General features: G+C 38.8%; 2 protein-coding genes across 3 annotated transcripts; both read left to right on the top strand.

Moving 5' to 3' along the window:
- The first annotated feature begins 276 nt into the window (after positions 1–276).
- jac11 (jacalin 11) lies at positions 277–1,847 on the top strand. The gene is given in 3 exon segments (XM_056462673.1): positions 277–417; positions 640–723; positions 726–1,847. Coding segments are annotated over 2 exon segments (942 nt in total). The 5' UTR covers positions 277–417; positions 640–656; the 3' UTR covers positions 1,601–1,847.
- A 4,837-nt stretch (positions 1,848–6,684) lies between these two features.
- LOC130232696 (aerolysin-like protein) lies at positions 6,685–12,399 on the top strand. 2 transcript variants are annotated; one of them, XM_056462672.1, is made up of 4 exons: positions 6,685–6,740; positions 6,863–6,922; positions 7,101–7,232; positions 10,484–12,399. In XM_056462672.1, exon 4 carries the CDS (start codon positions 10,501–10,503, stop codon positions 11,443–11,445), a length of 945 nt encoding a protein of 314 aa, XP_056318647.1. In that variant the 5' UTR covers positions 6,685–6,740; positions 6,863–6,922; positions 7,101–7,232; positions 10,484–10,500; the 3' UTR covers positions 11,446–12,399. The 2 variants fall into 2 exon arrangements, with proteins under 2 accessions (XP_056318647.1, XP_056318646.1); XM_056462671.1 differs by having other exon boundaries at positions 7,028–7,232.
- The last annotated feature ends 1,656 nt before the right edge of the window (positions 12,400–14,055 follow it).

The following is a 14,055-nucleotide window of genomic DNA, read 5'->3' as shown; positions in this document are numbered from 1 at the left end:
GTAGTGTTCAACAGAATAAAGAAACTCATAAAGGTTTGAAACCACATATTTAGTGAGTACAGATCTCTTTAATACCTGATGTAAGCAGGGCCCTAGTTACAATGGCTGCACTGTTCTTACCTGAAAAACAAGGTGGCTAGCTTTAAGTTTGTTTTAAATCTCATTTTACAGCATCTTATGAAAGCTTTATTGTAGTAGTTGTTGTTGCTTTCCTCATATTTTCATCAACACAAGAATTTTGGAGTGGTCACCAATCAATCCCCTGTCAAGAAGTCAACACATTTTTTTCGTACTGATCTCACGTGTCTGTTTTCCAGCTCTATTTAAGCAGCAGCTTGATCAAACATCCTTTACTTTATCGGCTTTTACCTTACGAGCTGCTCTTGAGAAGCTGTTCATCAGACTACAGTCAATTATGTGAGTATCATTCCTGTGATGGGCATCTAAAATGTCATTCAACTAACAGCTTGAAACTTTGCATGGAGATATTACAAGACTATACTATAGAGTATAAATTGTAAAATCTTTGGTGAGCAAATAAAGTTAATCCAAGGTACTGTGCTACATGTAAAATTGTTGTTTATGCTGATTGAGTCTTCTGATTATCATTCTGATAATTATTTTTTATGTTATTGACAGACCTGATTTCCTCAGAGATGGCTCAACCAACATCAGTAGTGATAATTGGTGGTAAAGGAGGTGGTCCATTTTTATTTATTGATGAAAAAATGGTGCCAGTTTGGAGAAGATCTGGGTTTGGGTGGGAGAACGGCAGATCAAGGCTGTCAGGGCTTGACTTTCAGATGGCAGAGATACAACCTTTGGCGTACCATCTGGATCACATCAAGAGTATGTGTTTTCATCTGGAGAGTGTTTCACCTCACTGTCCCTCTGGGACAACGGAGCAGGAACACGTCTTGGAGCCATCAAATTGAAGACCAACAAGGGTGGACAGTTTTTTGCATATATGACAAGTGGTTTAAAACAAGAACATCCCATTGACGTCGGCTCTGGATTTTGTATGGGTATTGAGGGAAGATGTGGTTCTGATATCGACTGCATGGGGTTCAAGTTTCTCAATGCAGTTCAGTCAGCAGTTCTCACCAATGTCAACTATCCCACCATCAACCAGCTGACACCACAGGTGGCCATGGAAGAGATCAAGTCCATCTTTTATGAGAACAAAACCTCTGCTAATCAACAGCTCAAAATTGAAGCCTCAAAGAAAGTGATCAAAAGATCTGCATGGTCTAAGAGCAACAGCTTAACATCAACATTCTGTGTGGAGGTGAAGGCTGGGGTTCCAGTTCTTAAAGTAGTTCCTCCGGGATTCAATATCAGTGTTGGAGCTGAAAATACCTCCGTTGTGGAAAAGATTGAAGAGGGAATCGAAGTTCTGGCTACCCCTGTAGACGTCCCACCACAGATGAAGGCAACTGTTCACATCACCATTGGCAGAGCCGATTTTGACCTGCCGTACACTGGCACAGTGAAGATCACTTGCAAGAATGGCAGTGTGTTAAAGTATGAAACCAAGGGCCAATGCAAAGGCGTCGCTTACACTGATTTGATTGTAAACATTCAAGAAACAGATCTGTAATGCCAAGACAAATTGCTCTTGGCTGGCCTTGGCTGAGTTTACTAGCAGAGTAAACGTTGATTTACCTTTGATTGGGTTTTGTCTGTGCTCTCATTCCTCTGATCCATTTTAATCTCGTCTTTTATTAAATGATTTTAAAAAGAGAAACTATATACTCAGCTTTGTCTTTTCCACATACTCTTTTTTTAGATTCTGTTACTTAATGGTCATTTAGCTTCATAGTTTTTGTAATTTTGTAATCAGACTAACAGATCCATGTGATTTACTTCGTGTAAGAATTTCAAATGTTTAATCAAACATGAAATAAAAAACTTTGCATTTAAAATGAACCTGTTGTAGTTTTGTTTAATGGCGTTGCTTCATTAAACATTATTAAAACATAGAAATCTGATATATGGCAATACATAAACATTTCATATATGTCATACAAGTTAATATTTGGATACACACACACACACACACACACACACACACACACACACACACACACACACACACATATATATATATATATATATATATATATATATATATATATATATATATATATATATATATATATATATTATAGGTGGGCATAGATAAAATTTTTTTAAATCTAGACTAATCTAAATTTTGAAATTAATCTAGATTAAAATAGTTCATTTGAATTCTGCCGAAGGCATTCAGAATATGTGTGCTACCCAAATAATAAATCTTTGAGAACGGGTTTCTCGAGCCAGGTGGCGCATTAAACCAGGGGGTTATCTCCTGTTTCCAAAATGCATCACAAACTGCTTGAGAAACTGTTCTACTATGATAGTTGGTGATGAAATAAATGATGTTTAATAAGATGTACTTGTGTTTACTAACTGTTTATTCAGTTAAACATGAATGTTGAACTGTAGGCCTACATAAGCTCCAAACAGGGATTTCATACTTGCTTTTGATGTACGTACAAACAGATAATGCTGCTTCTCAATGTCAAGTTCACAGAGCCCTGACAGTGTCAAACATTGCATGTTTACATGGGCAACAATACTTTAATACAATTTTAATATGATTAAAACAATACTCTGATTAAGAGTCCACCATGTAAACAGAGAATTTTGATAACCTTAATCAGACTAAAGTCATAACTGAACTTAACTGAAATGGAATTAAGACACGTGGAGTGCAGATATTAGTGGCATTACTGAAGTAAACACTGCATTCCAACTATTACCGTCATGTTGGACTTTTCGCCATATTTATCGACAAGATCCAAGACACAGGCGGCTGTCTGTAAAGGACCACACACACAAAACACAAACACACACCGCAAAATGCGGAAGTTTTTTTTCCTTTACGTTTGGCGAACGTTATTACATTCCATAACACTCTCACCAGTCCTTGCTCCTTATTTGTGTCTAACACCCCAGTTTGTCATGGAGGCATGAATGAAATATTCATGAGTGAAAGTGAAACTGCCGAACTGTAGTTAAAGTCAGGCATCCATTCCAGCTGGTTTTGATTCAGAAGGGCACTTTTTTTGTCAGACGGCTCACCGGTCAGGGATACATCCGCGCTAAAATATCAAGGTAAAAGTCATTATAGCTTGCGTAGAACAGACCCAGCTCCCAACCCTACTTTGAGAATAGATTAACGGAGATATTTTTATCGTGCGATAAGAGTCTCGCGTTAACGCCGATAATGGCCCACCACTAATATATATATATATATAAACGCTATCTTGATCAAGTGAAGAACATTTTAGCTACAGTTTATATCTGAACTCTTAAGTTTGTATTCTCCCTAAAGATCCATAAACCAAGCTTAGAGAAAAAGCCAGGCTAATTTTAAAGTCAGGTTTATTAATAGCGGATTCTGTTTCATAAAGCAAATTTACGATAGTTCAATATATATATATATATATATATATATATATATATATATATATACACATATATATATATATATATATACATACCAAACATCTTTCATATTTATTTATTTTGTGTTGTCACTTGTCACTTTATGTACACTGGAAGCTTCTGTAGCCAAAACAAATTCCTTGTGTGTGTGAAGCAGATTTGGCAATAAAAAACTGATTCTGATCTTGTAGAACGATACATTTAAATTTAAATAAGTTATTGCAAAAAAAAACATTAAAAATACAAACTACAACATTTCAACAACATTTTATTTTTTTTATGTTTCGGTTGATTTATTTTTATTAAAATTTTATTTCATATTTTCCCCCAGCATATTAATTTGGGTGTACTAATATTTGGACAGTGATCTTCAGTATATTTTTTGTTAGATTAGTTCCAAATTTTGCTTCGGTACTTAATAATCTAATGTATATGCACAAATATATTATTAGAAAGCACCCTGTAGAAAATAATAATTTAAAAGAGAGATCTGTGAGGGGTGCACTTAGCAATACACATTGATTACAAAATTACAAAAATGTATTATTAAAATAAATTAAATTACGAAACTTTAATAAAGAATCTAATATTAAGATAGCACTGAATGATATAAAGAAGTAGGCTACATTTCTTAAAGAATGACTTTAAAGCTGCAAATCCTGAGTGGAATAATCACAAGATGGATCCGGGCCGAGTAGTAGCCTCACTTTAATGTGAAGATATTTTCCCTTGGGGTGCAGGAAACAAAAGTATCAAAGGGAAAGCAGCAATTTGCAGCGTTTTGAGAGTAAATTAAAAATCCCACCACTTGTGCATGCACGGCTATTTGTAGCCATTATTTTAAAGAGCCCCTATTATGCATTTAAAAGGGTCATATTTTGGTTTTGGGGTCTCCAACAACAGGCTGATATGCATGCAAGTTCAAAAAAACCTTTCATTGTCTTATAATATGCATTTATTCTTACGTAATTACCCCAACGACTCCCACATGATACATTTGATTCATTAGTTCTCAAACCCCTCCTTAGCACGTTGCTAATCTGCGCTGATTGGTCCGATGCATTCAGTGCAAGACAGAGAGAAATGCCCACCACGGCTTATCAACAATTTTGAAGTAGTCAGAGTGCAGAGAGTATGTGTGAACCCAATGCAGGAGTGCAATAAAGCAATGCAGTTTAACACCAGCATATTGCTCTATTCTTAACCATGACACACATTCAGTAAATCCACACAGTGGCACGTGTGTAGGAACAGCTGACGGTGGCCATAGCAATGACAAATGGCAGAGAATCGCGAGCTCAAAAATGCATTTGAATCCTTTAACAAAGCAGCACGCATCACATTTTTAACGTAGATTTAAACGCGATATCAGAATATAAAGAGTTAACCAGATACACTACAAGCCACGTGGAGCGATTACAAGTAACACAATTAATTTGCTAGCGAAAGAAAACAAGGAGGCAGCGATTTTAATCGCATTTAAGTTATTTACACTTGTGAAATGGAGGAAGAAACTGGTCCATGAACTGTGTATTGTAAAGTTCCGGTCAAGCTCTTACAAAGTCCCATACATCAGTAGTCTTTTCTGATCCTTCCTTTAACAAACGGCTGATGAATCCCTTATTGTAAGCATGTAGATTGCTAAAGCATTCATCAGAAAAATGACGGGAACACAGCACAAGGCTGGAGCGATAATACTGAGGTGTTTTTGCAGAAATAACCTTCATCCACTGACTCTTCACAGCCTCAGCTTTGGGTACTGTAAATAACACTAACTTTCCCTCACACTTCAAGTCGCGAGGACGCTGTGCTCTGATTCATCCGGGATCTGCTACAGTGTTTGTCGTCCTCTTTTTCTTTCTACAGTGTTTGTGGGCAGGGCTTATAATTTTTCAGAGTTTGCGCGTGCAACAAATGGGCGGGGCTTGAGTTCTGTATCGACGTCACGCCATCACGGCTAAATATTCGTTACCCCAACAATTCATTTAAACCACTCGGAGTCGACTCTTTTATCGATGAATCATTCATTCATTCATTCATTCATTTACTTATTGGCTTAGTCCCTTTATTAATCCAGGGTCGCCACAGCAGAATGAACCGCCAACTTATCCAGCTTGTTTTACGCATAGTCATTCACACTCATACACTACAGACAATTTAGCCTACCAATTCACCTATACCACTTGTCTGTGTGGGAAACCGGAGCACCCGGAGGAAACCGCATCACTTATCGATGAATCAATAGTTTTAAACACTGTGCACTTTCAGATTTAAGCCTTAGCTGGATATTTCACCTCACTGAGAGCTGTGTTACACACTGCACGGAAGGTCATTTTAACCCATAATAGGGGCTCTTTAAACTTAACGTGCTTAAGTATGTTACTGTTAGTCTACAATACATTAACTTTTTCTTGGCAACAATTGGCAGTAAGCGTGCATGTGCCCCCCCTCCTCTCTCTCTCTCACTCTCTCAATGTGCAAGTTTATTTTAATTAACTCTCAGTGGTTGGTAGTCACAGCACAGCTTGCACGGATGAAGCCACATATCTATTTTACAAGATGATGGAAAATTTAAAATGGGAGGGGGGGGGGGGGTTAAACAAAATATTAAAAACTTAAACCAAAGAGAAGACATTGTTTCCCACCTACAGTATATTTTAAGTAAAAGGCCACTGAAATGCATAACATGGGTTTTTCCGATGCATGGACTTCATCTGACGCGATGGCAAACGTTCGCTAAGACTCCTGACAGTGCATGTAGACATTGGGTTAGCGATAACTAGCATCTTCTTTTTAGTGACAAACACCTCGGCTAATACTACAGCTTTAAAAAAAACTACAGAAAATAAACAGCAAAAAAACTGAACAGCACTCTTCCAAAATAAATAAATACTGAATAAAAATGTGTGAAATGTAGTGAAGCGTTTATATTATCATCTCACATTACGGTGAACACTTTTTAAAACTGAAGTAGAAGAAACGGGAAAAAAAAGTTTCTCCTGAAGGAAGCGGCCGCCTCTGTTTACTTTTTTGTGACTTATAAAAGAAGAAAGGAAGTAGTTAAAATACCCTTTTGTCCTCTGGAGTTGGTATATTTCAATAGTAACAGACAGGGGGAACCATAATTGCATGCCATGTGCTGGTCTCAAACAGTACATATACAGGTACAACAACTTCACTCTCTCTCTCTCTTTCTCTGTGTGTGTGAGAATGGAGGGCTGAGAGCAGCATGTGTACGAGAGCAGAAGGTACAGGTTTGTTGTTTGTTTTTTTCTTTCCTTTTCTTTCTTCTTTCTTCTCTGAATAGATAATATCGTGCTGTACGACCGCTCAGTGTTCACTTGGTTGCATTCCCCTCTTGTTTCTTCAGAATTCTGTTGTAATCTGACAGATCAGATCCGCTCATCAATCACTAAGCACAGTCACTATGGTAAGTATAAGGTACAGGGGTGTCAAAGTGTGAGAGTCTGTTGGAAAGCTCATTTTACGATTTCTAACGAAAGCTCTATTCTCGCTCTCCTCATATTTTCTGCAGAATCTTCCTCAAAATGGGACTTTTGAGTGGTTGTGAATTCCTGTCAGGAAGTCAACCATTTTTATTTGTGCAGGTCTCTGACTCATGGTTTCGGGGTGTGTTTTCCAGCTCTATTTAAGCAGCAGCTTAATCAAACATCCTTCACTTTTCCACCTTTTGGATGAGCTGCTCTTGAGAAGAAGTGGATCAGACTAAAGTCAGTTATGTGAGTATAATTCCAGTGATATACATCTAAAATATACTTCAACTAAATAACTAACAGCTTAAAACTTTGCAGGTCTAATGTTTTACTTAATGATACAATATAGCAGGGGTGTCAAAATGAATTGTTTCTTCGATGCACCGTGATGCACACGCGGACAATTCCGTATCGATTCTGTAATAGATCATAACCGGTTATTACATACTGACGTCATTTATCTCATATGCGTTATTATCCCATAAGTGCCAGCCTGGTTTTAAAATGGTTTTGGCCATTTCCAGCCTGGTTTTGGCTAGTCTGGCTGGGAAATTACCAGATAAAACCAGCTTGACCAGCCTGGTTTTTGCTGGGCTCCCAGCTTGACAATCTAAGAGCCCGGCTGGAAATGGCTGAAACCAACAACAAGTTAAAACCAGCTTTAAGCTGTTTTTTCATCAGGAGAGGCGAGGGTGATTTAATTAATGCTCCAACTACTTAAAAACAGACAACTGTGCACAATTCACTGCTCGTGTGTTTACTTCAACAGTCTTTCACTGATACTGAAGTTACAGCAGAACCCAGAACTTTTATTTCACTGTTAGGGAGAAAATTAAACATTTGAGCTGCTGGTATGTTTGTAAGGTAACTTTTACTCACCTCTCAGCTTTTACAGCGAAAATAGTGGATCCACACATGAGTTTTTTGTCTACCAGGTATATGATGGATCAGCTGCGAACAGTGAACAGTGCTGAGTTTTGGAGCCAATCGCAACCCTTTCTGTTGAGTGCGTAAACGCAATGACCAGTCATAGGGGTGTAAGAACTCGCTCGACAGCTCTCAAAAAGCAAGCAGGATTAATATTTACATTAGATTATTTGCTCTAAATGCTCATTCTGTCTTCTGTACTTGAGTTTTGTTTAAAATATTCAAAAAGTGTTTTGTAGGGATGGGTGTACAGTACAGTAACCCAAAGAATGACCTATCTGTCAGATGAAGACGAGCTGGAGTCAGAGATTAAAATAAATAAAGTTTACTGAAGATAGTTTGCAGTTTCATCAGCAGATGCCAGCTTCAACACTCGCAATGAGTTCCTAGGCCGCTCTGCTTACAATCACAAATGAATAACAATTATACTCTCACATAACGTCAACCCAGGCTCATTCTGAGAACGTAGTCCCGTGGACATTTCTGGAGACCGCGAAATACGTAGCCGGGGGTACGTACGGCTGCATTTCATTTTTTTAAGCGAACGCCTCCGTGTGGAGGGCTTTCCCGCTGCAACCAGTTTGTCCGGTTAGCTCTTCGTGTACTCTGGCGGACTCGAGGCGCAGAGAGGGGCTGACCACGACGACCGAGTTCGAGTCTGGGGAAGAGCGGTTCCAGAAATCAGGTAAAAAAACAAAAACAAAATCCAAAAAATGAAGCGATCAAGTTCATCACAGGGTGAGAATGTGGTCAAAATCCAAAACCGTGGTAAAAATCAGACGAGGGCTTTTCTTTTTCTGGACAGCTTTTGTGAATCGTCGTTGGTTGGGTTTAGGGACAGAGGAGGGTGGGTCAGCCGATTGGCCGGTCGCACGGTCAATCATTCTGTCATCCAGGCAGACAGGCGGAAGGTCGTTCGACAGCGGCCTCTAGCGGGTTTACGCGAGAACGGCGCGGGAAAAAGCGCGCACAGCGGCCTCTCGCGGACTTGCGAAAACAAAAACTGCAAAAATACGTACCCCTCGGGACGTATTTCGCGGTCTCCAGAAACGTCCCCGGGACTACGTTCTCAGAGTGAGCCTGGGTTGAATAACGTCATTAACTGCGTCATACATATAGGTGTTACTATACTATACACAGATAGACTTGGAAAATTTCCATGTGGGGTGCGTGCATACAATTCTGAACAATATCTCAAGCATAAACGTCAGACATCCACTAGACTGTTTAGAGCTGACTCCAGACCTGTAAAACGGATCCACAATCAAATAGAGCACACACACTTAACGTATAATCTGTTTCTTACCCAAGACTGAGTGTACTCTCAGCCGTTTTTATCAAAACTGTTTAAAAAACAGGCAGTTATAATATCCTTACTACACAAAGTCTATCTCGAATAAAAAAGTAGAATCACTTTAAAACAATTAACCGTGAAAATAGCAAAATCACTTTAGATATTTTAGATAGTATTAACTCATAGAAATAACAATAGAAACAGTTGCTTCTAGTCCTCAGCCCTCAGTTCCACTCAAGGTCTCCGTGACCTCTGACCCAGTTTGGTGGCTCCTGAAAAACGTACACAGAGACAGGCGAATGCACTGAACATTCTTACATAGAGCAGGGTGTTTAACTTATTCATTAGTTAAAATCATTTCAAAGTTAAATACTCATTTAAATAATCAAATAATCCTGTTTAATAAAGATATTGAGAAACAGGATGATGCAAAAAGGATAAATCGTTGATCCATGCTGAGACGGATTGGAAGGTATAAATCTGAATCATTCAGTTTTTCTTTGAGCAGGTCAAGTTAAATGTACAGTACACATATTTCAAGAGTTCCCACTTAGATATGCTTGGCGTTTATAGCAGGTTTGGCATGCTGTCCTGGGAGAGAACCCTGAGCTCGGAGATATTTGAGCCCAGGGCTCCCACCCGGTCGATAAGCATATCAGGAGATCCGAGATCAGGTAGGTCTCGAGAGCTCCCCCTTTAGAAAAGGGAGGAAAAGGAGGAGATGGGGTGGAAGGGGGTATTCTTCCAAACGAAGATAGAAACAGTAGGGAGAAAATGATCCATTTATAGTAAACTAGGATCACTCTGATTGAATATTACTGATTACAGATGAGTGGCCGGACGTGCTCAATCATATCACGTGCTCCTCTCGAAATTAGTTTATGAAACTTCACTTGACTGCTTGTAATAAAGGACAAAATTGTGTTACAAATAATATATATATATATATATATATATATTTATATATATATATATATATATATATATATATATATTTATAGATGCTAATACAAGAATAATTGTGTATGGAAAGCATCGTCAATGCACTGTGATGCACTGAGAAATCGAATTGAACCGAATCGATGGCATGATAATCGTAACCGAACTGTGAGACCAGTGTACACCCCTACAATATAGTATAAATTGAGAAACATTTGGTGAGAAAATAAAGTGAATTTAAATTACTGTGAAACAAGTAAAATTATTGTTTATGCTCACTAATTTTTTTAGAGTTCTGATGGTAATTATAATGCTATTTTTGTGATGTAATTTACAGACATAATTTCCTCAAAGATGGCCTTCCCAACAACACTATTGCAAGTTGGTGGTCAAGGAGGTGACCCTTTTTCATTTACTGGTGAAAACAACGGTGCCCGGTTAGAAAAGATTTGGGTTTGGGTAGGAGAATGGCAGATCAAGGCTGTCAGGGCATGTCTTTCAGATGGTAGAGATACAACCTTCGGACACCCATCTGGATCACCTCAAGGATATTTTTTCAGTCCTGGAGAGTGTTTCACCTCACTGTCCGTCTGGGGGAGCGGTGATGTAACACGTCTTGGAGCCATCAAATTCAAGACCAACAAGGGTGGAGAATTCTTTGCACAGATGACATGGGGTTTAAACAAAGAATGTCCCATGGATGTCGGCTCTGGATATTGTCTTGGGATTGTTGGGAGATCTGGTGACGACATCGACTGCATGGGGTTCATGTTTCTCAATGAGGTTCAGTCAGCAGTTCTCAGCAATGTCAACTATCCCACCATCAATCAGCTGATCCCAAAGGTGGCCGTGGAAGAGATCAAGTCTGTCACTTATGAGAACAAAACATCTGCTAATCAACAGCAAGCAATCAAAACCTCAAAGAAAATGATCAAAAAATCTTCATGGTCAATGACGAAGAGCTTTACATCAACATTCAGTATGGAGGTGAAGGCTGGGATTCCAGAAATTGTAGAAGTTCCTACAGGATTTAATATAATTGTGGGAACAGAGGGCACATATAGTCTGGAGCAGGTGGATAACAAAGACAAAACTCTAACCACCACTGTGAAAGTTCCATCAAAGAAGAAAGTAGATGTTGACATCACCATTGGCAGAGCCAGTTTTGACCTGCCGTACACTGGCACAGTGAAGATCACTTGTATGAATGGCAGTGAGTTAAAGTATGAAACCAAGGGCCAATACAAAGGCGTCGCTTACACTGATATTGAAGTGAATACGGTTGAAAAAGATCTGTAATGTCAAAACTGATAATTTACAGGCAGAGTACAAGTTGATTTATCCAACCCAGGCTCATTCTGAAAACGTAGTCCCGAGGACGTTTCTGGAGACCGCAAAATACGTCCCGGGAGGTACGTATTTTTGCTGTTTTTGGTTTTCGCAAATCTTCTCAGATGTCTCCCGCGAGTGCCGTTCGCGCCCGCGCTGTTCTCGCGTAAACCCACTAGAGGCCGCTGTCGAACGAACATCTGTCTGTCGGACTGGCTAAATGATTCTTCCCTGAACCCAACCAATTTTACCGATTGACCCGCCCGCCCTAAACCCAACCAACAATTTACAAAAGCCGTCCAGAAAAAGAAAAGCCCTCGTCTGTTTTTTTTTTTTACCACATTTTCGGATTTTACCACATTCTCACCCTGTTATAAACTTCTTCGCTTTATTTCTTGGATTCTGTTTTAGTCTTACCTGATTTCTGAAACCGCTCTTCCCCGGACTCGAACCCGGTCGTCGTCGTCGTGGTCAGCTCCTCTCTGTGTCTCAAGTCCGCCGACATACAGGACGAGCTAACCGGACAAACTGGTTGTGGCGGGAAAGCCCTCCCCACGAAAGTAAGCGGTCAGCCGGTAAGCGCTAAGAGGAACGGCGTCATACCACCCCACAGCGTTCGCTTAAAAAATGAAATGCAGCCATACGTACCTCCGGCTACATAATTCGCGGCCTCCAGAAACGTCCTCGGGACTACGTTTTCAGAATGAGCCTGGGTTGGATTTATCTTTGATTAGGTTGTGTCTGTGCTCTCCTTCCTCTGATTTATTTTAAATGTCTTTGCTTATTGAATTTAAAAAGAGGAAATCTATACATTGCCTTTTCCAAATAATCTTTTCAGATTCTGTGACAGAATTATCATATACAGTAGCCTCATAGTTTCTGTAATTTTGTAATCAGTAAACAGATCAGTAGTGACTTAATTCATGTACAAATTTCAAACAATTAAACAAACATTTAATAAATACAATTGTGTTTAAATAAAACCCTGTGTGCTTTTGAATAATGGTGTTGTTTCATCAAATATTATCCCACTTAGAAATATGATGTATGGAAATATATATAGTTTCATGTCTGAGATTTCTAAATGAGATTGTTTAGAATCAAGTCACCATTATGCTATGTACCATTACATTGTTAAACAAAAGAGCATCTAGGTCTGGATTAATCGCATAATGACAGTAAATTAAGATAAACTTCAAACAGAAACTGCAGGAAGAATAGGGGGCGCTATTGTTAAAAATTTATTTTAACAATAAAATACTGTTCATTTAAAGGGTCACGAAACACCAACGCACATTTTTTGTGATGTTGACAGTCATCTATCTGTGCCACGTTGCTAAAACACTATTAGGACACATATATTTCACAAAAAAAAGGGAAAATTGGTTGTTTTTGCGTTATTTCGAGCAAATTCGTTCTTCCGGTTTGAAAAGAAATGTTGAAGCTTCACCACGCTGATTAGATCCTTGTGTAAATTCCAGCGTGAAGACTGGATGTCTGTACCGGCAGGTCCAACAGACGTCTTTGAGCTTTCAGCATTAATTCATGAGAAAGAGTTGATTCGAACCAATCCGCGAGCTCTATTGTGAATGAGGCGCAACTTCATCAACATGCATGAAAGCTTTGATAACTGTTTTTACCTGTTTCAGTGTTCAGAGAGACGCCACGTTGTGTTGTCAATCGAAATTAAAACAAGTGGAAGCAGAAGAATTGTTCGGAGACATGGGTAGCAGTGTTCATAAATGTGTTCATAAATGTGTTTATAAATGTGCCGCAACAAAGTTTTTTTTTTTTTTTTTCATTTTTTCACAATGAGAGCACCGCTGCGTGTGGACATGTGTGGATTACAGTGGTCTGCTAACACGCGACAAAAATATGTTTGTAAGGAACATGTTTTTCCCAAGAGCTTTTCACATCTGGAAATGGTGAAATCCGGATTTACCACTTGTCTCCTTTTAAAAAAGACATGGCTCCTGTTGATGTTGATTGTCCCGTCTCTACGGATTTGGTGAGTGTGTGATCAGTGTTCTTTGTTTATGTTTATTCAGATGGCAAAGTTAGTTAGTATCGTCAGCAGTACTCTTTCAGTTTCTAAAGTCATACCTTGGTCAAAATGATTTAGTTACTAAGTTAACTGTAATATCACTACAATAATATGGGCTGAAAGATCTGCTGTAAATGCTGCTCTCCGAATGTAAACATGTAAACACCTTAATCAAACTATTACCTTCATGTAGGATTTTTGCCTAACCTAAACTCATTTTTTCGAACCTAACCTGGTCAGGAGCAGGGTTTATTCTCCAAACTCTGAGTTTCTGTCAGTCTCCTCTCCTTTTGTTTAAAGACGAAGCAGTATTTCTTGCCTCAGCCTTACTCATTCAATGCCTACATTTCAGTCACACAAAGTTACAAGAATGGCTTGTCCTTTTTTTGGAAAAGATTCAATACCATAATTTTAGGTTTTTCCTTTGATATTACTGCAAAAAATAAATAATTAGCTTAAATTCACTGACCTTTGACAGGGACTGGTACTGTAACTAGATTAATGGGATTATTACTCGTTTGAAAAACTATTATTTT

Source organism: Danio aesculapii, chromosome 7 (assembly GCF_903798145.1).
Source record: "Danio aesculapii chromosome 7, fDanAes4.1, whole genome shotgun sequence".
In the NCBI taxonomy this organism is placed as follows: domain Eukaryota; kingdom Metazoa; phylum Chordata; class Actinopteri; order Cypriniformes; family Danionidae; genus Danio; species Danio aesculapii.
Note: the sequence above shows the minus strand (reverse complement) of the source record. Positions and strands in the feature narration are given on the sequence as shown.